The sequence below is a fragment of the Lissotriton vulgaris genome, chromosome 4_1 (genome assembly GCF_964263255.1).
Source record: "Lissotriton vulgaris chromosome 4_1, aLisVul1.2, whole genome shotgun sequence".
Classification (NCBI taxonomy): domain Eukaryota; kingdom Metazoa; phylum Chordata; class Amphibia; order Caudata; family Salamandridae; genus Lissotriton; species Lissotriton vulgaris.
In genome coordinates, this window is record NC_141691.1 from 1,048,232,235 (window position 1) to 1,048,255,472 (window position 23,238).

A 23,238-nucleotide genomic window follows, 5' to 3' on the forward strand; every position below is an offset into this window, starting at 1 on the left:
TAGGTGGTGAGAAGGATGCGCACGACATGCCACTTCCTCATTGTCATGTATAAAGGACTTGGTGCTTTCCCTCCCTGCTAGTAAGCGAATCATGGGCAGTGACTTCAATGACAATATCATGCCCGGGTTTGACTGGGGGAATGGCATTGGAGGATAGAATAGCTCTATATGCAGACAAAGTCCATTTGTTTATGGCCCGTCCAACGGAAACAGGGCCCTGCAAAAAGAATAATTGATGAAGGTATGCAGAACAATGTCATACATTCACCCCAGTACAGAGATCTGGGCCTAAATCCATTGTTTTTTTGCTCCTCATGCCATTCCAGTTTGAACACAGCCATATGCAAGTCAGTCTTGAACCTGTGCCTAAAATGAACAGTCTAGCTGAAATGCCAGGCCAGGTCCTCCCTGGACTGGAAACAAGCATCCTAGGACCACTTTCGGGGTTTCACCCCTGATCAGCCAGGATAGCTTGACTCCAGTGCAGGGCCGGACTGGGAACCGAAACTGGCCCAGGCAAAGTGCACGGCCGGCCGCCCCCATCCCCGGGGGGAGGGCTGGTTGGGGGTGTAACCGTGCTCTTTGCTAGGGCCGGTGTTCGGCCGATTTTGTTACAGGGCCATTTTTGCAGCTAAGCTGCAAAAACGGCCCTGTAACTAAAACAGCCCCCAGGGGCCCAAAACCGCCCCTGACCCGTACAGTGCACTGGGAGATTGCCCGGTGCCTGCAAAAGCCAGTCCGGGCCTGCTCCAGTGGCATGGAGAGCATAGGACCCTCGTCTGGGCATACCCGTCCCACTCGGGATGACAACTGCAAAAAGAACAATTGGTGGACAGAATGCAGAATAATATCATACATTCGCCCCAGTACAGAAATCTGGGCCCAAATCTATAGATTCCCCGAAACCGGTCCCAGGATGCTTATTTCTAGTCCAGGGAGGACCTGGTATGGCAGTTCGGTCAGGACTGTTCCAATGAGGCACAGGGTCAAGACTGATTTGCATAAGGCTGGGTCTAAACTGGGGGGGCAAGGTGAGTAAAAGAACAATGGATTTAACTCAGATCAACTGACTGGGGGGTGAATGTTTAATTTGCTCTGCATTCTGTCCATCACTTGTGTGTCTTTTGCTTCTATTTGTGACACCTTTTGGGACTCGTCAGGTCTCACACTGAACTTGCCTAAGTCTTTGCTGATCCCTCTTAAGTGAGACAGAACTAATGAGACTCGGTACCAAGTCCTGCTGATCCGGCGCTTAAGCTTTTGGTACCCAGAGATTCTCATGACACGGTAGCCATATCTGGCCTTGAGCCTCAACCACAGCACCCTTACCTGGGACTTCCAGGCAAAACTCGACAGATGGACCAAACAGCTGCTTAATATGCTTGGTAGAGTGGCCCTGTTTTAAATGAGGATCATCCCACACCTCTACGCCTTCAGAATTTCCCCTTCGCTGTACCTCGCTATCAAAGGCCTCAGAGGGTTGTTTAAGGGTCTACAAGGACCTCCAAGTCTCTGTGCCAGCTGAGCGATATCAGAAGCTGACAAGATGGGCTGAGGGAGAGGTAATTGCCCCTGGGCTATGGATGCGACCCAGTAGAGGAAATCTAACTGAGCTGGAAGAGACAGGCTGATGCCACATATTGGTTTACTGGAGGCTAGTGGAGGTTCCTCAGTACCAACTAAGAATGTCTGATTGTGCACTGCTTGAAACTGGGTGCTTCACAACTGCAGAGGGTCTTTGAGGGTGGCTGAAGACTAGCAATGCTGCATCAAATGAATTTAATAACCACTGAGGTTGCTCAAAGATAAAAAGATAAAATCACAAAATATGCTATCTTTAAAAGTCTACTAAAGGGAAACTACCAACATGGCAAAATGCTTTATAATTTACATTGCTCAAAGATTTGTTTTTAGGCCCAAGGGATTCTGTTGGAACGGTTAGACCAGAATTATGTCTTACTCAACGTTTTTCGCTATCATCATTCATGAGCCACGTGATTATACAAGAGATTTACAACTATTCTATTGAATAAAACACCACTTGAAGCCAGAATCCTACCTTTGGCTGCCGTTTGTTCCAGGGCATTGATGTTTTTTTCACCAGTACAGCAACAAAAAATCCTCCTGTGTTCTGATGATGTGGCAAAATTCTTAAGCTATAAGAAAAAAAACAATGATTATACAGATGCAAAGCAAGTGTTGTGTAGTTCCTACTAATCTGTAGGATATGCACATTGTTTGGACAACATACACTAAGGGCTTGGTTTCAAGACTGATTCCGGACACCACCGCAGGATATGCTGGTCTATAGGCCAGCTAGCTCACAGTGCCACTGTAAGCCCCCCTAACCTACCAGGGAGTGAACCATTGCTGGCAGCCACTTACCATGACAACCCTGATCACTCCCGGATTGTGTAAACAGCACAGAAGCTTTGCTCAGTCACTTGCGTTTACTTATTCGAAATATAAAGAAAATACACAGTGGAATGTTTTAATAATATTTATTGAACCAATGTTATTCTTGCATGAGCTCTGTGTGGTACAGTGATAGAAGACAGAAGAAAATGAAGATTACTAGCACCAGAAGAGTGAAAAGTAGATACATTTCTACCATGGTGCTGAAGCAATGAATATATGCAGGCATATATGCAATATGGTAATCTCCTCCGATGCGGACCCTACACTAAATGTACCTAGAGTGTCTATGGGTGTAAAGCCAAGAATCCCCCCCAAAGGGCGATCCAACCCCATGAACTGGAGGGATAGGCCGTGTACTGGGGTTGCCTATCCCTGCTGACGAGGAGTGATACCCCGAAACACGTGTCCAGGGATGGCGAAGACAGCGAGGATAGCAGAAGATCGAAAGATGATGCATCGCGAACACGTTACTACATTGACCAGAATCCCTAAGGGGCGACACCGCCGGTGTGCGAGTAGTGTGCGACCCCACCCCCATTTGTAAATTCCTGGGTTAATGGTCTGCTCGCATCCACCACAGTGTGCCTGACTAATCTAAACCCATTGCTTCTTCCTCAGATCACCAACTCACCCCAAGAAAATGTAGGGCTTCTGTTTTTACGGATCCCAATTATAACCGTAACCTTACATTTGTGTCCCCTTTTGTCTCTATGCTCCTCAGCAACCCTACCCTGCGCCAAACTTTGTATATTTCTGTACTTGAGACGGTTTTGTTTACCGTGTAAAGATTTCTAATACCCTCACGGGTCATGTTCGCGCTCTATTAAACATTAAAATAAATAAAATAAGGAAAGGGTATTCCCCTTAAATCCTTGAGCCCACCTGATAATTCACAGACCTGGTTGGCAGCACGATCAGGACACAGGACAAAAAGTGTTTATGATACATCGCACCCAAAAACATTCCTTGGTTGTCTGGAAAGCTTGTGACCCTCTTGAATTTGAAGAGGTCTGGTGATTGCTGCATGACCTAATCTATTGTGGCTAGCAGGGAAAGGAGGAGTGAGAGCGCTTAGAGAGATGAATGATCACAAGATGAACAAGCGTGAGCAAATACTGCTGGGCTCAACTAATACTTTTCATGAGGATCTTGAACACATATTTAACACAGCAGTTACGATCATAAAGTAAACTACTAAGGCCTTAACAGGCCACATTAAAAGGAACCACAATAGCATCATGAAAGCAAAATATACAATTTTCACTTATAAACACATATATAAACTTTTGACTGAGCAAGGAAACCTGTAGGGGAGTTGCTAATAGTATATAGAGTGACTTGTGTAGCCATCGCAACATATGGCCCTGGTCTGTGGGGATACGCTAACGCGAAATCACTGCAGGTGGTGGAAAATAGCTTCATGAAATATCTTTTAGCTGTTCCAGACAGTGTTTCTACATACGTTTGCCATAAGGAGCTTGGGGAACCATACTTAGATACCATAAAGGTTGCACCGGTTCTGTTATGGCATAGGGCCTGGACCACAGAAGAATGTGTATTAAACCGTTCCATCTTGAAGGATGCGATGAGATTAGTGGAGAAGTGTGGCTCAAGTGGTTGGAGCGGCAGACCCTGATGCAGAGGTCTGGCCCGGACCAGGGTTCAATTCCACGCTTCGGAGGGTCTCGGGCTCAAATTTCCCCAGACCTGACAATTCTCGCCTCGTGCCTATTCCAATCATGGAGTCCCACTCTGTAACTCTGGGCAATAACTTGCTTAATCTCCACAACGGCCCCTCGCAGCGGGATGCCTGGCTTTCACCTTGGGGATGCCCAGTAATGGGTTATCTCGCAGGGGAATACCAGGACGGGTTCCCTAAGCAAGCGCTGGGACGCTTTCGGGCAGCCATGCGCTCTACAAATCAAATTTAATTTCATTTCAAATTTCATTTCATTAGATAATGGTGGCATGGTAGGATGGTTACGTTATGTGAAGAAGTTTCTCACTGACCTAGGCCTGGTGGCCTACTATGATGATCCTTCCTCTTTGTGCCCTATCTCCAGAAAAGCCCTGAAAGAAAAGTGTATGAGCTATTTGGAAGTGTGTAGAACCACTACAGAAATGTTGAAACAAACAGTGGCTGCACATCAACTGATAACTACCACAACTAAATTGCAGCCGTATGTTAAGTTACAAATGAGTGACTATAAGAGGTTTTTATTAACTCGTTTTAGATTAAATATATTATATAGGTCACTTAGCTTCCCTAACATGAACAATTGGTTGAAGGTTTTACTTAAATGCCCTTGTGATGAATTGTCCGAACAATCAGATATGCATATTCTTTTCTTCTGTAAATTTTATTCGACACCAAGGTGAAGATGATTGTTCCGATATTGAAGATCATGGAAATAAATCGTTGTCACCCAGCTTTTTTAGCTATTCAGAGATGGACAGTTTTTCAACTGTCGCATCTATCTCAGCGTTTTTTTAACATGTTTTTAGATCTCAGAAATCTATTATATCCTGATATATGCAGAATTGATTGTATTTTATGATGTATGTTATATGTGGTATTCTTATTTGTGATTTTATTTGTACTTTTATGGTTGTTTTGTTTTAACAGCCGAATAAAGTTATAATTGAATTGAATTGACTGAGAAAGACAGAAAAGGGATGATGAATCATTTTTAAAGGCTTTGATTAAAAAATTGAGTGGTGATCTAGTATATCAAAATAGTGAAACGGCACAGTGAAAAAGTCCAGGTGCTGAAGTAAAGTTGTAACCAAATATGTACCAATAAAACATTGCATTACAAAAGCAAGTAGCTAAAGTTTTATATAATTAATCGTGTGTAGACAATCTGTGAATAACTCATCCATGTTTCAACCCCAAAGAGTAATAGCAGGGCCCTTCTAAGGATACAACAAAAGAGTAATGTTCCACACAAGTGGGGAACAATCTTTGCAACACAAAAATGATAAGGAATCACTATTTAAACCAACAGCAAATCTAGAGCAGAACGTAGTTTAAAATATGCAGAAAGCCAAGGAATTGAACAGTTGCATCTGCAGGAGGTAACGTGCCACTGATGCATATTAATAATTAAATAATTACGAAATTGATAGTGGATATAAACTTACCAACGCTCTAGTTTCAGTTCCTTCAGTTTTTCCTCGTCTTTAAGTGGGAACATTGTTGGTCGGATTTGAGTGTGCCGGCTTGGAGGCACATCAGACCACTGAGCAAACCACTGTTCATCTTTAGTCATTATCTATCACACACAAAGAAAATATTCAGTTTTTCCCTCAAAGTATAAAAGAAAAAAAATACTTACCTTGTAAGCATCTGTTCATGACATGTAGTGCTGTAGATACACTTGTTGTGCATACTAGTGTTGGGAGTTGTTTTTCTTCGAAGAAGTCATTCAAGTCACAAGGTATAGTGACTTCTCCTCTTGCTGGTAATGTTCATGGTTATCGGATCAAGTGTCAGACTGCTTTACTGCATGGCGGGTGATAATGCAATGTGAAGTGAAGCAATGTATTGAGGGATGGCTGTATGTTGAAAAATTAGATAATAAAAGGATACTGAAACAGTCATAGGTGTCCAGGGAGATACCACCTTAGGTAAGAATGTGCGGTTGGTGTGAAGGACAACCGTATCCCTATGAACTTGGAAGAAGGGTTCTTATTGGGTATCGTTTATGCTGGTAAATAATTGAAACACCCGAGTGAAGTCATAGCAATCAGCAATCCAACTTTCCAAGAGAGGAAATGAAGAGGCAGGAGTGGAGGGTCTCAAACGGAGGGACCAGTAGTCTTGTGAGTATAATTTTTAGATTCCATGCCAAGGCCGGTGGGACCGAGGAGTAAATGACCCTCTTGAGACCCTTGATGAGAGCTTTAATGGCTGAACAGAAACCTGCAAGTGGAGTAACTAACATGGCATTCACTGCGGCTTTAATAGGATCAATATCTTTTGAGTGACAGTAATACAAAAATCTCTTCCACTTGGCCGCATAGCAGGCACGGGTGGTAGGTCTGCGCAGTTTGTTGTGAATGCTCATGCATTCAGGTGGAAAATTAAGGTACCCAAATTCTATGACCTCAGGAGCCAGTTAGCAAAATTGGGAGACATGTGATCTAGATAAATGATTTTTCCATGGTTCTGTGTGAGAAGGTCGGGCCTGTTGTGGAGTCTCTCGTGCGAAAGCAGGGAGAGTTCAAGCAGAGTTGTGAACCGGGGCTGAAAGGCCCTTTTAGGAGGCCCCAGAATTAGAGAGAGGGATGTCTGCCGAAGTCTCCAAATCACAAACCGAGGGAGAGGCCGAAAAGCCTAGGCAAATATCCCTGACCAGTTCATCCACAGGGCTTTGCCACTGGACTGCGAGTGTGGGAACCTAAAGGCGAAGTTTGGACGTTTGGCATTTTCTGGCATTAGGTCTATTTCTGGGAAGCCCCATCTTTGGAAGAAGCGGCAAAGGACTTGCAGGTGAAGTTACCCCTTGTGGACATGATGCTGCATCCTAAGAAGATTGGTAAAGTCGTTGTCCATCCCCAGAAGGTACTCAACCAGCAAGTGGATTTTGTAGCAGAGTCCACCACGAAATGCTCTAGGATAGCTGCAAGAGTTGTGGAGAGCGCATGCCCCTGCCCCTGTTTCTAAAGCGAATAGAAAGCTGTTAAATTTACCATTGGACAAGAGCAACGTTGCCTATCAGGTATGGTAGCAAAGCATTCAACATTTAGTGGATGGCTAGGAGTTCCAGCTAATTGATATGGAGGCACTGGTGTCTAGGCTCTCATTGGTCTTGGACAGTTATGTCCTGTAAGTGTGAAACTCATCCTGTAAGGGAGGCGTCTGTTGTAATGATCCTCTGTGGAACGGAGTCAAGGAAAGGCAACCTCTGCAAAAGGCTGTTGGTGTCTCACCACTGTAAAGACCGGGAAGTGCAGTGGCCAATCAACACTGGATCATTCCGATGAGCCTCTGCCTGAGACCACTGCTGCGCAAGGCATTCCAGCAAAAGGCACATGTGTAATCTGGCAAGGAGTACTATCGAAACGCAGGAGCCCATCATGCCTAGGAGGCACATGACTTCTGATCATGACCTGTTGATCTATTTGGAAAAGAGGGAGCAGTGCCTCAAAGGACTGGGTCCTGGCAGGGCGGATAGGTTATGCCTAGCTCTGAGTGGAGAATAGCCCCCACTTAGGGTTGGAGGTGGGATTTTGCTGTGTTGATGGTAAACCCTAACTTGTGAAAGAGGTCTATTGTGACGTGTGTGTTTGTGGCACTGCTGGCTGGTGGCACTCATGATCAGCCAGCCACCAGATAAAGGAAACTATCTGCATAGGCATGCGGCCACCACCACGAGGCACTTGGTGAACACTTGAGTTGCATTAGTGAACCAGAAGGAAAGCAGGTTGAATTGGTAATGTTTTCCCCTGACCACAAACCTGAGATTTTGGAAATAAGTGCCCTTAGGTCGAGCGCATCATGAAGTCGCATTGCTAGAGAGAAAGAATTACATCTTGGTGAGCGACCATATGGAAGTGCTCTGAAAGTATGTATTCGTTAAGCGGCAGGAGGTCTAGAATGGCTCTGAGGGATCCGTCCCTTTTGGGTATTAGAAAGTAAAGAGTGTACAAATCTGTGCCCTGCTGATGGTAGGGGATAGGTTTTAAAGCCCCTATGAGAGGGAGCATTTGGAACTCTTCCCTGAGAAGCCTTAGGTGTTCTGGGGCGAGTCTGTGTTTGGAAGGTGGAATGTGTGGACGTGAGCTTCAAACAATAACCATGTTAGATTATATACAACATTCACTGGTCTGAAGTGACTAAATACCATGTGGGAAAGAAGCCTTGGAGAGGTCCCCCCGACCAGTGTTTTGTAGTTGGGATGAGAAGAGGCAAGTCAGGGTTGGGTGGTGGTCACAGCTCCCTTTGAGTAGCCACCTTTACCTCTGCCTCTGGGAATGTTGCTCCTGTAGGGCCCTCTAAAGTAACCCCTGGGAGAAGATTGTTGGTCCTGGGTGAGCTGGCAGGAAAAGGAGGCTTCGGGTAAGATTGTCTTCCAAGCCTTCACGATAGGGTGTGCGAGGAAAGGATCCATGGGGCAGGTGTCTAAAGTGCGCCCATCGTCTTGGTTGTCTCCATATCTGCCTTGATCTTTTCTAAATTTTGGTCCACTGGTGGGCCAAACAGATGCTGGCCGTCATAAGGCACTTTCATCAGGTTTTGATGAATATAAGGATTGAAGCAGAAGATACGGCACCAGGCATGTCTGCATAGGACAACGCTGGAATTAACTCCCTTGGAAGCGATGTCTGCTGCATCTAGGGGACAGGGAATAGTAGTATTCAAGATCTGCTTGCCCTCAGACACTATGTTATGTTCCTTCTTCCTGTGCTACTCTGGGAGGTATTGGAGGAGCTCCTCCATCTTCTCCCAGGGGCCACAATCATATCGTGAAAAAGGCCGACTGAACTGGCGATACGCAATTGGTTGGCCAATTGTGCAGCGATCCTTTTGCCTATAACATCTATGTGCTTACTCTCCTCTAGTTACGGGGCATCCCCACAGGCCTGGGAGTTAGCTTGCTTATGAGCATTAGTAACCATCGCAGAGTTGGATGGGAACTGCCCACAAATGCAAATGGCATCAGTAGGGGAGACTTTATATTTATGATGCCTGCTAGGTGTTATAACTCTGGCTCGGACCAGGTTCTTGAAGATGTCGGGCATATGGCGTAGCATGCCTCCAAGTATGGAGAGTAGAGAGGAAGTGGAGGTGAGGATTTCAAAAAGGAAATGCTCCTCTAGGCGCTCTGTATAAAGATCCACCTTATGGAAATAGGCAGTCCTACCAATAAGTTCCTGATAGGACATGGAATCATACTGAGGAGAGGGAGGGCCAGGGTAAAGGTCGGGCCTATGTCCGTTGCTAGGTCTGCGTCATAGGAGTCCCAAGGTTCACCCTGAGAAGAGGTGTCAAATGTGTTGTCTCCTATACTATGAGGTGTGATGTCAAGGGAGTTCACTGGAGAAGCAGGTGGAGAAGGTAAAAGCTGAGGAACAGGGTGAGGGGTTGGTTGCGCATGTGCTAAAGGGTATTGGTAGCCTTCTTACACTGCTTTGGTGGAATCACAATGTCTAAGGCCACCTGGAAGGACAGCTGCTGTTTCAAGGGTGAAACAGCAGCAGACTGTGGAGAGCAGGCAAGGTGCCCTCGCGTATGGGGGTGGATGACCAGCATCAATCTCCTCCTGCAATTTGTGGAGAATTGGTTTGACCTCCCGCTCCTACATTTGTCCTGCTCATCGATGCGGAGGTCTTCAGCTCCAAGTACTGTTTAGGCACCGAGGTAGTTGTGGTCAGCACCAAAGGAATGCTCGTTACCTAGGTCTGAATAGCCAGCGCCAAAGCTGCAGATCTGGAAGGTTTCTTTGGCGTGGAGCTGGGCACAGCGCCCAACGTGGTTGGTTAGTGCCCAACATGGCACAAAGGCAGTGGTGGTCCAACGACCTGTCTCTGGCACCCCAGATTGATTGTGTCCCTTTTGGCAGAAGGCTGCTTGGATTGAGAGAGGTGTCGAGCAGGAGGGGGTTGTGTACTCACAGACTGCTAGCCTGGCAGAAGATCGATCGATCTTCAGTTCGGTGCAAGAGCTTTCCTCGTGAGAAGCCGCTTCATTTGGAGCTGAAGATTGCGGATGATTCCCCTCTCGATGTCCTTAGGACCGAAAGTAGGAGGTTTTGTAGCTACTCATGCGCAACATCTCACGTCAACATGCTTGATGGCCACAAAGAGTCTTCTTCAAAGGGGAGGAGCTGCAGGCGTTGCAGGAGGCTTCATTGCGTTCGGGCAACATGCACACACTGCAGGGCCAGATGGAGGCCAGTCCAAGGATATTTTGTGTGGCAGTGAGAACAATATCCAAATGGCATTTGTTCGATCACTCAATCACCATTGAAGCATGGTGGAGAGATGCTACGATAGATGGGAGGAGGCTCTATAGAGCGAGGCCCTGGAGGGGCTGTGGTCGACCTGGACCCCGCTCGAGACAAGTAAACAAACGTCAATCAGAGATGGAGGGTAAGGGAGACGCGATCAAAATGCAACACCGACGGAGTGAAGGGACCAGTGTGAAATGAAAAAGAGCACAACTTCGGTGACAGCCCGGAGCACAGATCCAAAACTGGCTGCGAAACGAATCAATCTAACAACGGAGCTAATGACAATGCACATTACCAGCAAGAAGAGGAGTCACTATACCTTGTGATTCTAAAGACTTCTTCAAAGAAAAACAACTTGCACACATCCGAGCCCAACACTAGACAGTAGGAGTATGCACAGAATATGTATCTACAGCCACACATGCCTTGAACAATTGGTTCTTTTTTTTGTGTTGGTGCAGTGATACACTGACAAGAAACTGCTGCAGAGTCTAAAACAACAATAAGCCCAGTGCAAGAAGTGCTAAATCAACAAGACCATCATTGCCCCCACAAAAGTGAGCACCACAGGATGCTATAAGGCCAGTGAACTAATCCTATATAAAACAAATCAATACTTCAATAAAATAATAATTTTTTTCCCAAAAGGTGTTGAAGCAGATAAAGAAAAATGCTACTTACCAGTATGCATCTGTTCTTGGCATGTAGAGCTGTAGAGTTACACACTGTGCATAGATTGCCACCGAGTGTTGGGCCCGGATGTTTGCAGTTTGTTTTTGTAATAGAAAAGTATTTGGAAGTCACAGGATAGGTGACTCCTCCTTTGGATCATACTGCGCATGGGCATCGGCTCCATGTCCAGATTGTTTTTCGCCATTAGAGAAGTGATGGTCTTACAAGAAAGTAGTGATGTCCATGTAATTTGTATCTAATTAAGATAATACTGGAACAGATAAAGGTAGCCGGGGAAACGGGTGGGCGTGTGTAACTCTGCAGCTCTACATGTCAAAAACAGATGCATACTGGTAAGTAGCATTTTCCGTTCGAGGCATATGAGCTGCAGATTACACACTGTGCATAGATTGTATAGCAGTACCCACCTTTAGCTTCGACCACCAGTAACTGTTGCAGTTGTTTGAAACAGTTTTTAGCACAGCCTGGCCCACAGTGGCTTGTTGTTTAATTTGCACATCACACAATAGTGTTTTGTGAATGTGTGCGGTGTAGACCATGTAGCTGCTTTGCATATATCATCTAGGGAAATATTCCCCAAAAATGCCATTGAAGCCCCTATTTTCCTTGAAGAATGGGCTTTGGGAGGAATAGATAATGTACGTTTAGCTTTGTGGTAACAGATTTGTATGCATTTACCAATCCACCTAGCTATCCTAGATTTTGATATGGGGTTACCTTTATGTGGTGGTGAACAAAAAGTGGTTTAGTTTTACGAAAAGTTTGTGTCCTTTCAATGTAGTAAAGCAATGCTCTTTTGACATTGAAGGTGTGAAGAGCTATTTCTGTGACTGTGGCTGCGAGAAAAATACGGGCAGCTCAACAGACTGATTTAGATGGAAGGGTGAAATGACTTTTGGAAGGAATTTAGGATTAGTACGTAGAACCACTTTATTATGATGCATGCTTGTAGTTCACTAACTCTTCTGAGAGAAGTAATATCTACTAGGAAAGCTACTTTCCAAGTTAGGAATTGCAATTCACATTTATGTCCCATTAACCGTGTGAGAACAATTTTAAGTTCCACACTGGTGAAGGTGGTGATCTGGGAGGGATTTTTCTTTTGAGTCCTTCCATAAAAGCCTTTATGGCAGGTACTGTGAAAAGAGATAGATGTTATCCATTTTGTAAGTATGCTGCAATGGCCGCAAGGTGGAGTCTGATGGACGTGTACGCTAAATTACACTTTTGAAGGTGTAATAGGTATCCTATGATGTGTTAAATAGACACATCTAAAGGATTGATGTGGTTGTTTTGACAGTATATTACAAACTGTTTCCACTTAGCCGCATAACATGCTCTAGTGGTGGGACGTCTAGTTTCTTTAAGAACGTTCATACAGTCTGGAGGGAGGTTAAGGTAACCAAACTGTATGACTTCAGGAGCCAGATCGCAAGGTTGAGCTGCGCTGGGTCCGGGTGTCTGATATTTCCATGCTTCTGTGTTAATAGGCATGGAGATAGGCTTAGTATCTGGTGTGGTACTACAGAAAGTTGCAGTAGCGTGGTGTACCACGGTTGTCTGGCCCAAGTTGGAGCAACTAGAATAAGTGTTAGGGAATGTTGCTGTAGTTTGCGTACCACTAACGGAAGTAATGGGAGAGGAGGAAAAGCGTACGGAAAGTTTCCAGACCAGTTCATCCACATCGCATCTTTGGACAGCGGGTGTGGCTATCTGGAGGCGAAGTTTGGGCATTTTGCGTTTGTGTGTGGCGAAGAGGTCTATCTAAGGTTGTCCCCACAGTTGAAAGAACGGTTGAAGAACTTGCGGATGAAGTTCCCACTCGTGGATCTGCTGTGTCTGTCGACTTAGCAGATCTGCCATGGTGTTTTGTACTCTGGGAACATGTTGGGCTAAGAGGAAGATCTTTGGTGATATAGCCCATCTCCATATCTGCTGCGCTAACTGAGAGAGCTGCAGAGAGTGAGCCCCCCCCTGGTTTATGTAATACATTGCTGTCATATTGTCCGTGCGGACTAAGACAGCTTTCCCTGACACTTGCTTTTGGAATGCTTTCAGGGCTAGAAATACAGCTAGTAATTCCAAAGGGTTGATGTGGAGTAACCTTTGTTGCTGTGTCCACCTGCCTTGCATGGTGTGATGCAGTAGGTGAGCTCCCCAGCCGGAGAGCGATGCGTCCGCTGTTATGACTATTTGAGGAACGAGCTCTAGAAACGGTCAGCCTTTTGAAAGGTTTTTGGTGTTCCGCCATTGCAGAAAACGATGAGTCCGACTGTCCGCCAACACTAGGTCTGTCAATTGACCGTGAGCCTGGTTCCATTGTCGTGCTAAGCACTCTTGAAGTGGACGCATTTGTAGTCTTGCGTGAGGTACTATGAATATGCAAGATGCCATTATTCCTATGAGCTGCATGAACACTCGAGCTGGAAGCGAGTGTTGCAGTTTGAATTTTGTTAGGCGAGTTTGTACACTTGTTATCCTGGCTGTAGAGGGACACGCTAGTGTTAATTTGGGTGTTTGTTGTAGCGCCCAGATATTGTTGTACATGTGACGTTTGCAGATGTGACTTGGTGCGATTTACTGTGAATCCCAAGTCGTGGAGCAGTTGAATTGTGGCGTGAGTGTGTTGTACACACTGGCTGTATGAGCTGGCTTTTATGAGCCAGTCGTCTAGATATGGGAAGATGTGAATATGCTGTCTTCTTAAGTGTGCTGCAACTACTGCTAGGCATTTGGTAAACACCCTTGGTGCTGTTGTGACTCAGAGTACTTTGAATTGGTAGTGCTGACTTTCTAGTACAAATCTGAAATATTTTCAGTGCGCTGTGTGGATAGGAATGTGGAAGTAGGCGTCCTTGAGATCCAGAGAGACAAGGAAGTCGTCTTGTAAAAGGAGCGGAAGGACCTGTTAGAGTGTGACCATATGAAAGTGGTCTGACTGTATGTACAGGTTTAGGGGTCTGAGGTCTAGGATAGGCCTTAGAGATCCATCCTTCTTTGGGATTAAGAAATACAGGAGGTATACTCCTTTGTTTTGCTGATGCATTGGAACTATTTCTATTGCATTTTTCTGCAGGAGGGATAGAACCTCCTGTCTGAGCAGTATCAGATGTTCTTGTGACATTGGACGCTGTATTTCGTGGTATGTTTGAGGGGGGTAGATGGTAGGGTGACTGTGGCAGAGTCATCCCGATCCGCTTGCTCGCCAGAGGTACCTGAACTGTGCCTTACGCTGTGCCTAAACGCTAAACGCTGTGCTCAGAAATTGATCAGAAATTGTTATTTACAAAACCTTTTTTATCTGCTGTTGATTTTAAAAAACGGATTTTAATAACCGAGTTGAATTGTGGAATGTACAATTTTAAAACTTAAAGCCTTTCAGTGCTAGTCAAATACCTTGCGCTACCTTTTCCTCAGTACTGACTTAATAGGGGGAGGACAGTACTTCTGGTCAGCAGGGAAGCCTGGGCTCGATTTCCACTCCTGCCTTGCCCGACGTGGTAGCTAGTACCGATGCGCGGAGGGCGGGTCAGGGAGAGCCAGGTACTTCCTGTTGGTTGATTGCTGAAGCGGTTAGCGCTCTAGTGCCTGCTTTTTCTGTGCTATTTAGCCCTCGCCCCCTCCTGAGCGCGCAGCGGTCGGGCGCAGAGGAGCCGAAGCTACGCCGAACAGTAGCCAAAGAGTAGCCCGTCTGCGCCCGTCCACGACAGGACGGGGCTATAAACTCCGCTTGAACCGAAATGGAGCCTATGGAGGGTTTTCGAATCAGGTACACATCCCAAGCATTATTAAACCTGGCTGTCCCGTGATTATTGGCCATGTCTAGAAGGCCCTTTCTCATGCATCCAATGTAGATTTCAGGCCTCCCACACCGCTATTTTTACTGGAGACATTGCAAGGAGGACACCAGCGCCTAAGGGCTGGAAAAGCTTCCTCCTTAACATTCGTTCCCTACCAAAACACCACCTCGAGGTCTGGGAACTTATTAACACAGTTAATCCTGAAATCTGCTTTTTAACCGAGACCTGGTTAAAACCACACACGATCCCTGCCATAACATTAGGAATTCCTGCAGAATACAAAATCTTAAGGCTTGACCGCCCGATTAAAACTGGAGGCAACATAGCCATAGTGTATAAAGAAGGTCTAAAGGTTTCCATAATTGAACAGATTAGTTGCCCCTTGATGGAAGTCATGATATTTAAGATTAACTCAGGCCCCAAAGAGCATTGGAAAGGAGCATTAGTAGATCGCCCTCCTGGGCCAAGTACGGGATTCACATTGTCCTTAACTGAGTTACTGGCACAATACCTTAAAGCTAAAGAAAACTTCCTTTTTCTAGGAGGATTTCAATTTTCACGTAGATATCCCTAATCATCCCGAGACACTGTCCTTGCTCTCTGATCTCTCCCTTTTAGGATTTAAGATACAGAATAGTGGCCCTACCCACATAGGAGGTCACACTCTAGACTTAATCTTTTCTAACTGCCTCATGATATGCTGTCACTCCTAGACTTGAGTAAATTGGTCAGACTACTGTATGGTTGAATTCTCCCTCCTTGGTTTAGTCAAACCCACCAAACAACCTCTCGCCCCTCCCATATGGCGCAGACAATGGCACAGGGTCACATTAGATGAGATTCAGAAAGTATGGAGAGAGCCTTCCATCTTAGTGACAGATAACGTATAATCAGCCCTATCCAAATACAACACAGCCCTTTTCGAAGTGGTTGATCTGTTAGCCACGCTGAAATTAATAAAACAGCACCCCACATCTAAGCAGGAGGTCTGGTACACCGAGCCTCTCAGACTAGAAAAACAGGGTTGCAGGAAATTGGAAAAAATCTGGAGGAAAACCCACACTGAAGAAAGTCGGAAAAACCATTCAGAAGCCTTGTCTTCCTATCATAAAAAATATTAGGTTAGCTAGGAAGAACTGTCTTGCCTCACAGTTGGCAGAAGCAGGCAACTCCTCCAAAGATCTATTCAGGATCCTAAAGACCTTCGTGAAACCTTCGGCCTGTGAGAGCCCTGATGAGTTTTCCCAAACCCTATGCAATGACATTTCCCTATTTTTCGAAAATAAAATAGAGGCAATCTACGAAAAAATCACTAAAACCAATAATTCAAAGGGTAGTGCTATAGGTACCTCAGCACATCTGTGTACACATAAGGGTACACTGACTGTCTTTCCAGAAGCCAGCCAAAGTGATATCCAGTCCCTGATAGGCCATATTAAAACAGGGTCCCCTCTGGATCTTCTCCCGGCTAAAACGACTGCTTCATTAGGCAACCTACTCTGCCCTATGATCCAAACAATTATGAATCTTTCCTTTAAAGAGGGACAAATACCTCAAGAATGGAAAAGAGTGGTAGTAAATCCTATCCGTAAAAACACGGCCATGAAATGGACAGACCTGTCCAACCTTCGCCCCATCTCCCTTCTGCGGGACCTAAGCAAACTGACCGAGAAGCATGTGAACACTCATTTGTCTAATTTCATCGAGGCATCAGGGAGTCTGGACTATTCTCAATCTGGGTTCAGACCCAACTACAGCACCGAATCAGCGCTCCTCTCTGTGACAGATAACATCAAGATGGCACAGGATAGAGGGGGCTCTATGATTCTGGTGCTGTTAGACCTATCTACGGCCTTTGACACTTTGTCACATGAGATTCTCCTCGGCCGTTTGCAGAGGGTGGGGATTGGAGGAGTGGCGCTGTCCTGGCTGGAGAGTTTTCTTTCTGGCCGCTCACAAAGTGTCAGCCTGGGCTCCTATCGTTCTACAACTAGGGAGCTCACTAAGGGGGTCCCGCAGGCCTCATGCCTGAGCCCCACATTATTTCATGTGTATGTGGCCCCTCTTGATGACATTGTGAGAACACATGGATTTATTCCAGTGTCGTACGCCGACGACACCCAGCTTCTGTTTCCCTTCCAAACCCTCACTACGGCAATCAAAAACTCTTTTGCCGAGGGCATGAGTGCGGTGTCCAATTGGATGGCCTCCAATTGCCTACAGTGCAACGTGGGCAAGACCGAGGTCATGCTTTTTGGAAAAGCCAACCTCCTATGGTCGCCAGACTGGTGGCCACTGGATCTAGGACCGCGAGATCTGGCTCGTCTTGGGGGGCTAACCTGTGCATCCCTGGCCCTCTGCCCCCTCCCTTAGAGGTCTGGACACTGCCATGGGCCGCTGCTGCTGGCTGCGCTGTGCCTGCGCTTCTCTGGTGTGCCCGCCACAGTTGATTGGGTGCTCCAGGGGGGGCCTGTGTCTTGCTGCCACTTGCCGCATTGGGCCTGCTGCTTGGGGGGCATCGCCGGCGGGGCGGGTGACACGGCCTGGGGCGAATTCCCCCCCCCCCCCCCTTTCCTGAGCCTTTGCTGGACCCTGCTGCGCTGGGCCCGCTGCTAGGCCTTGACTGCGACCCTGACAATGACACGCTCCAGGGGGGGTAAAGCGGAATCAGCGGCGACCTCCAAGACCAAATCTGTGGTGGCCATGTGGGGCAAAGCAGGAGAGACAGTGCAGACGAACAATTGTTACTTACCTGTAAACAGGTGGTTCTCCAGTATTGGTGTCTTTCATAGATTCACATGCTTGAATATTCCCCGTCGTCGGAGTGGGAGTCCCACGGTAAATAAAATAGCAATAAATACTAAATATATAATAATATATAATAAATATATATATACATAATAAGGAAAAACCCAAAAAATGCATACAAGAAGCATAGGGTACCTAACTAAAAAGTCCTCCATAGGAATGCATGGGAATAAAACAGTTCCAATGCAGCCTATCCTTGTCATTATGTTAGTCCAAACTGCAGCCAATCAGGCGCCAGCAGCCCTCTAGAACCTTCTCCTCAGAGCTCAAGCCCTCAGATTTTCGTAGCACAAGAGTGACCACAGAGTCTATGAGGAGAAGTGAGCCTCTGAGGGGAGGATGGGAGGGTCGCATGTGAATCTATGAAAGACACCAATACTGGAGAACCACCTGTTTACAGGTAAGTAACAATTGTTCTTCTCCAGTATTGGGGTGTCTTTCATAGATTCACATGCTTGAATATAGAATAGTTAGCAGTCCGTATTCCAACACAAAGTTTCCAGAATGCAATGTATAAACAAAAGGCTGGAATTAACAGGTATAAAAACCCATGCCATAGAAGTTATACAATCATATGTATACATAGAGAAGACATGCATTAGACTGGAAACTATTAGGAGGAGGGTAGAACAGAGGCTCACCTTATTGAAAAAGATTACGGAGCACAGCTTGTCCCACTGCGGTATCTCCTTCAGCCATGGCACCCAGATTGTAGTGCTTTGTGAACGTGTGCCTGCTGGACCACGTGGCTGCTCTGCAAATCTGATGCAATGGAACTCCGGCAAAGAGTGCAGTCGAAGAGGCCATAGACCTGGTGGAGTGGGCCCGTACTGCAGTCTGTAAAGGCTTTCCCGCTTTCTGATGGCAGAAAGCAATCGCCGAAGCCACCCAGCGAGCTACTGTAGGTTTGGTGACTTGCCGCCCTTTTTGAAAGCGGCCATAGGCTACAAAGAGTTGATCTGATTTTCGGAACTGGGCTGTTCTGCTGATGTAAAATTTTAAACATCTTTTAATGTCCAAGGAGTGCAATCGTTGCTCTGCAGGAGTTTGCGGGTTAGCAAAGAAAGACTTCAATATAACAGGCTCATTAATATGGAAGTCTGAAGGCACTTTTGGAAGGAAAGTAGGGTTAGTGCATAAAAGCACAGAATCCGGTTTAAACTGTAGAAATGGTGGTTTGATCGTGAATGCGTGCAAATCACTCACTCGACGTGAAGACGTCAAGGCAAGTAAAAGCGCGACCTTCCAGGTGACATACTTGAGGTCTGCTTTATGGATTGGTTCAAAAGGTGCAGTCATTAATTGTGATAGGACAATGTTGAGCCGCCATTCGGGAGGGGGACGCCGAACTGGAGGAAAAGTCCGAAGAAGTCCCTTGAAAAATTGGCGTATCAATCTGGATGAGCATAGGGAGGCGGAGCCATCATGGCGGAAGCGTGATATTGCCGCCAGAAAAACCCTTAAAGTAGCATGTGACAAACCCGACTGAGCCAGATGGAGAAAGAAAGGGAGGAGCTCAGCGGGTGTGGCATGCAAAGGATGTACTCCGGCGTCTGCACACCAGTGGCAAAAACGTTTCCATTTCAACTTGTAGGTTTTTATAGTTGATGGAGCCCTGGCCTGTGCAAGGATGTTACGACACTCCTGAGGGATGGTCAGATGTGCAAATTCACAGTGCTCAGGTTCCAGGCTGACAAGCTCAGGGAAGAGGGGTCCGGATGGTAGATTTGACCCCTGTTCATGGAGAGAAGATCCATTTGAGGATGAAGAAGAATGGGTTTGCATTGAGACAGGAGTAGCAGCTCCGAGAACCACGCCTGTCGTGGCCACCTGGGAGCAATCAGAAGGATGTGGCAGGGTTCTCTCCGCATCTTCCAAAGTACTCGAGGCACTAGAGGGATCGGAGGAAAAGCGTAGGCGAAGAGATTCGACCAATCCATCAAAAGGGCATTGCCTTGGGATCCTTTGTGGGGATGCCAGCTTGCGTAAGCGGGGCATTTGCGGTTCTCTGGAGTCGCAAATAGGTCGATTTCCGGAAATCCCCAACGGTGGAAGACCATATCGAGTGTTGGCTGGTGGAGTTCCCACTCGTGGTTGGATGATCGGGACCTGCTTAGGGAATCCGCCAGAAGGTTGGACAACCCCGGAAGATGAACTGCGGTGATTTGGATTTGATGATTGATGGACCAGTCCCAAATCGCCTCTGCCAGACGGGATAACACCGGAGACTTTGTTCCGCCCTGCTTGTTTATATAATGCATGCAGGTCGTGTTGTCCGTCTGTATGAGAACTGACTCTCCCTGCAGCACTGGTTGAAATGATTTCAGGGCCAAAAAGATAGCCATAAGCTCCAACTTGTTGATGTGCCACGTCTTTTGATGCAAAGTCCATTTCCCTTTGACGGAGAGGTCTTGGAGGTGAGCTCCCCAGCCCTCCAGGGAGGCATCCGTCGTTAGAGTCAGATCTGGGGTGTTGAACAGAAAGGACGTGCCTGCCGCTAGCTGGTGTGGTTGTGCCCACCATTTGAGCGCTTTCTTCATGGGAATGGTGATGGAAACCTGATCGTTGAAGGAACCGGTGACTTGACGCCACTGTTTGTCCAGAGCCTGTTGGATAGGTCGTGCTCGTAGTCTGCAATGAGGGACAAGAGCGATGCACGACGAAGCCATCCCTAGAAAGGACTTCAACAATCGGACTGAAACGCACTTCTTTGCCAGAAGAAGCGAAACTAGTCGGAGAATCCTTTGCTGACGTTCCCGGGAGACAAATGCTTTGGCTAGTTTGGTGTCCAGCGTTGCTCCTAGGAAATCCTTGCAAGTTGTTGGCTGCAATTGAGATTTCTCCAGATTGATGGACAGACCCAAGGAACGGAATACTGTCTGACAAACTGCTGTATGGTGTTGAAGGTGTGAGCGGGATTGTGATTTCAGGAGGCAGTCGTCGAGATATGGGAATATCTGTATGCCTTGGAGACGAAGAAAAGCCATGACCGGAGCCAACATTTTTGTAAAGACTCGGGGGGCCGACCGGAGGCCAAATGGAAGGACCTTGAATTGGAAATGAAGGTGCCCCACCTTGAAGCGCAAGAACTTGCGATGACCCGCGAGAATAGGGACATGGAAGTAAGCGTCTCGGAGATCGATGGTTGTCATGAAATCTCCGACTGAGAGCAAACGCAAGATCTCTGTAAGCGTTAGCATACGGAAAGTCTGATCCTTGAGATAGTGATTGAGTGCTCTCAAGTCCAGTATGGGTCTCCATTCTCCGTTCTTTTTGACGACAAGGAAAAAACGGGAATAAAACCCCTTCCCTCTCTGAGACTTTGGTACTACTTCCACCGCACCCTTTTGAATGAGAAGGCGAACTTGATGAAACAGTTTTTGAGGTGCGGAGGTGGCGGTCCGGAAGGTGGTGTTGGAGGAGGTACCTCGACAAATTCCAATGCATGGCCTCTTTTCACAATGTCGAGTGCCCAACGGTCCGTAGTAATGGAGGACCATTGAGAACCAAACAGAGAGATTTGACCTCCAATTCTCCGTTCGACAGACAAGTCATTGACGTTTGGTAGATTGTCCTCTGAAATTAGACTTTCCTCTGTAAGTTCTGGCAGGTTGCTGGCGGGAAGACTGTTGGCGGTTACCGGTGAAGCGTTGGTTACCTTGGTTGAAGGACCGATATTGACTGCTTCCTCCACGAAAAGTGGACGTAGTGCCACGTCCTCGAGCACCCCGAAAGGGCTGCTTCTTAAACTGAAGGGTACCCAAAGCACGTGCAGTGTCCGTGTCCTTTTTTATGGATTGTAGCGCTTCATCAATATGCGCTCCAAATAATGACTCGCCGTCGTATGGCATATCCAGGATTCTTGCCTGAACTTCCTGTCTAAATGAAGTTGAGCGTAGCCAACCCTGTCGTCGCAGGACAGCCGCTCCCGCGAGTTGGCGAAAACCAGTGCAGGCCACATCCACTGCACAATCAATAAGTCCTTCTGCCGTTCTTTCTCCTTCTTGCAGAATTTTCTGTGCTTCTGCCTTGGAAGCATCCGGGAGTAATGCCACATAGGCGGACATGTCAGCCCAAGCCTGACGGTCATAACGACCTAATATAGCCATAGCGTTAGCTACTCGAACCGTTGTAGATGACATGGAGGAAAATTTACGCCCAATAGCATCTAGGCGACGGCCCTCATGGTCTGGAGGAGCGGTGATTGTAGACGCCGGATTCTTTGAACCTCTCTGAGCCGCCTGCGTGACGACAGAGTCGGGCTTAGGTTGACCTGTAAGGCATGCTGGAGAGCCCACAGGAGCCTTGTATTTCTTTTCCAACCTCGGCAGTTGTGCCGGTAGAGAGTTAGGCGTCTTCATTATCTTTTCCCCTTCAGACCAGATGAAGTCTATAATCGGGACTGTGTGTATCTGTTTCAAGGGCTGGTTCTTGAAATCGTATAGGAAGCAATCTTCCTCTCTGTGTGCTCGTGGCAATTTGAATCGTTGCGCCGCCCTGTCCATTAACTGGTGGAATCCTGCGATATCTACTGGAGGAGAATCCCCCGTTGGCACCTGAGAAGGGGATGGTGTTTGAGCACGATAGTCATCCCACTCCGCTAAATGTTCTTCACCATCCTCATCTACTTCAGAAACTTCTCCATCCTCACGTTCTGGAGGATTCTCGTCATCATCATCCTCTGGATAAATTGTTGTGTGCACCCGAACTGATGTAGTTCTGTGAACAGTAACAGGCGACGCCGGTTGAGGAGGATCTAGGGCCGGCTCCGAAACTGGATTCAACACCGATGGAACAGCCGTAACCTGTGGAGTTGGTGGGAAACGCCGATTGTAATCCTCCAACATACTTTGGAGGTTCGAAATCATTGATATAGGCAACATCGCAGTTGGAACTTGAGGGTGAGTTGTTTGATGTTGGCCATAGTGATCTTCTTCGTCGTTACTGAATTCTTGGCACTTAATGTTCAAATCTGAAAGACTTTGAGCTTGGTTATCAGACTCTTGCTCAGAATCAGTAGCAAACAGCGGAGATGGAGGATTCATCATCTCACTTTCTGTAAAAGTCTCGAACTGAGGCTTGCTGGACTTTAAAGGCAATAAAGGCATTGATGCAAAAGAAGAGGCTGGCGTGGAACCTGTGTCTTGCGTACGCGTCGACGGCATGACATCAGTCGTTTTCTGCGATGGAATTGTCTTGGATGCCATCGCCGACGAGGAGACCGTCGACGGAGCAATCTTCATTGGCATCGTCGGAGCCATCGTCGACGGAACCTTTACATTTAATGTCTTCGTCGACGGAGCCGTTGTCGACGGAGTCGTCGTCGACGGGGTGGTCGTCGACGGGGTGGTCGTCGACGGAGCGGTCGTCGACGGAGCGGTCGTCGACGGAGCGGTCGTCGACGGAGCGGTCGTCGACGGAGCGGTCGTCGACGGAGCGGTCGTCGACGGAGCAGATAGAAGAGGCCCTCTCGTCGACAGGACAGACGTCGGCGGTGCGCTCACCGTCGAGGGCGTCGACGAATCCAGAGTCTTCGAACTTCTAGTCGACGACGGCCGGGT

The 23,238-nt window shown here is 47.0% G+C and overlaps 1 protein-coding gene across 1 annotated transcript in view; it reads right to left on the bottom strand.

The window, feature by feature from the left end:
* NSUN2 (NOP2/Sun RNA methyltransferase 2) overlaps positions 1-23,238 on the bottom strand; it is a 561,061-nt gene that overhangs the window by 360,739 nt on the left and 177,084 nt on the right. The window contains exons 11-12 of the mRNA XM_086965280.1: positions 5,563-5,693; positions 2,060-2,156 (exon numbers count right to left, since the gene is read on the bottom strand). Coding sequence (XP_086821406.1) covers positions 2,060-2,156; positions 5,563-5,693 — 228 coding nt within the window. The remainder of the gene's footprint in view (positions 1-2,059; positions 2,157-5,562; positions 5,694-23,238) is intronic.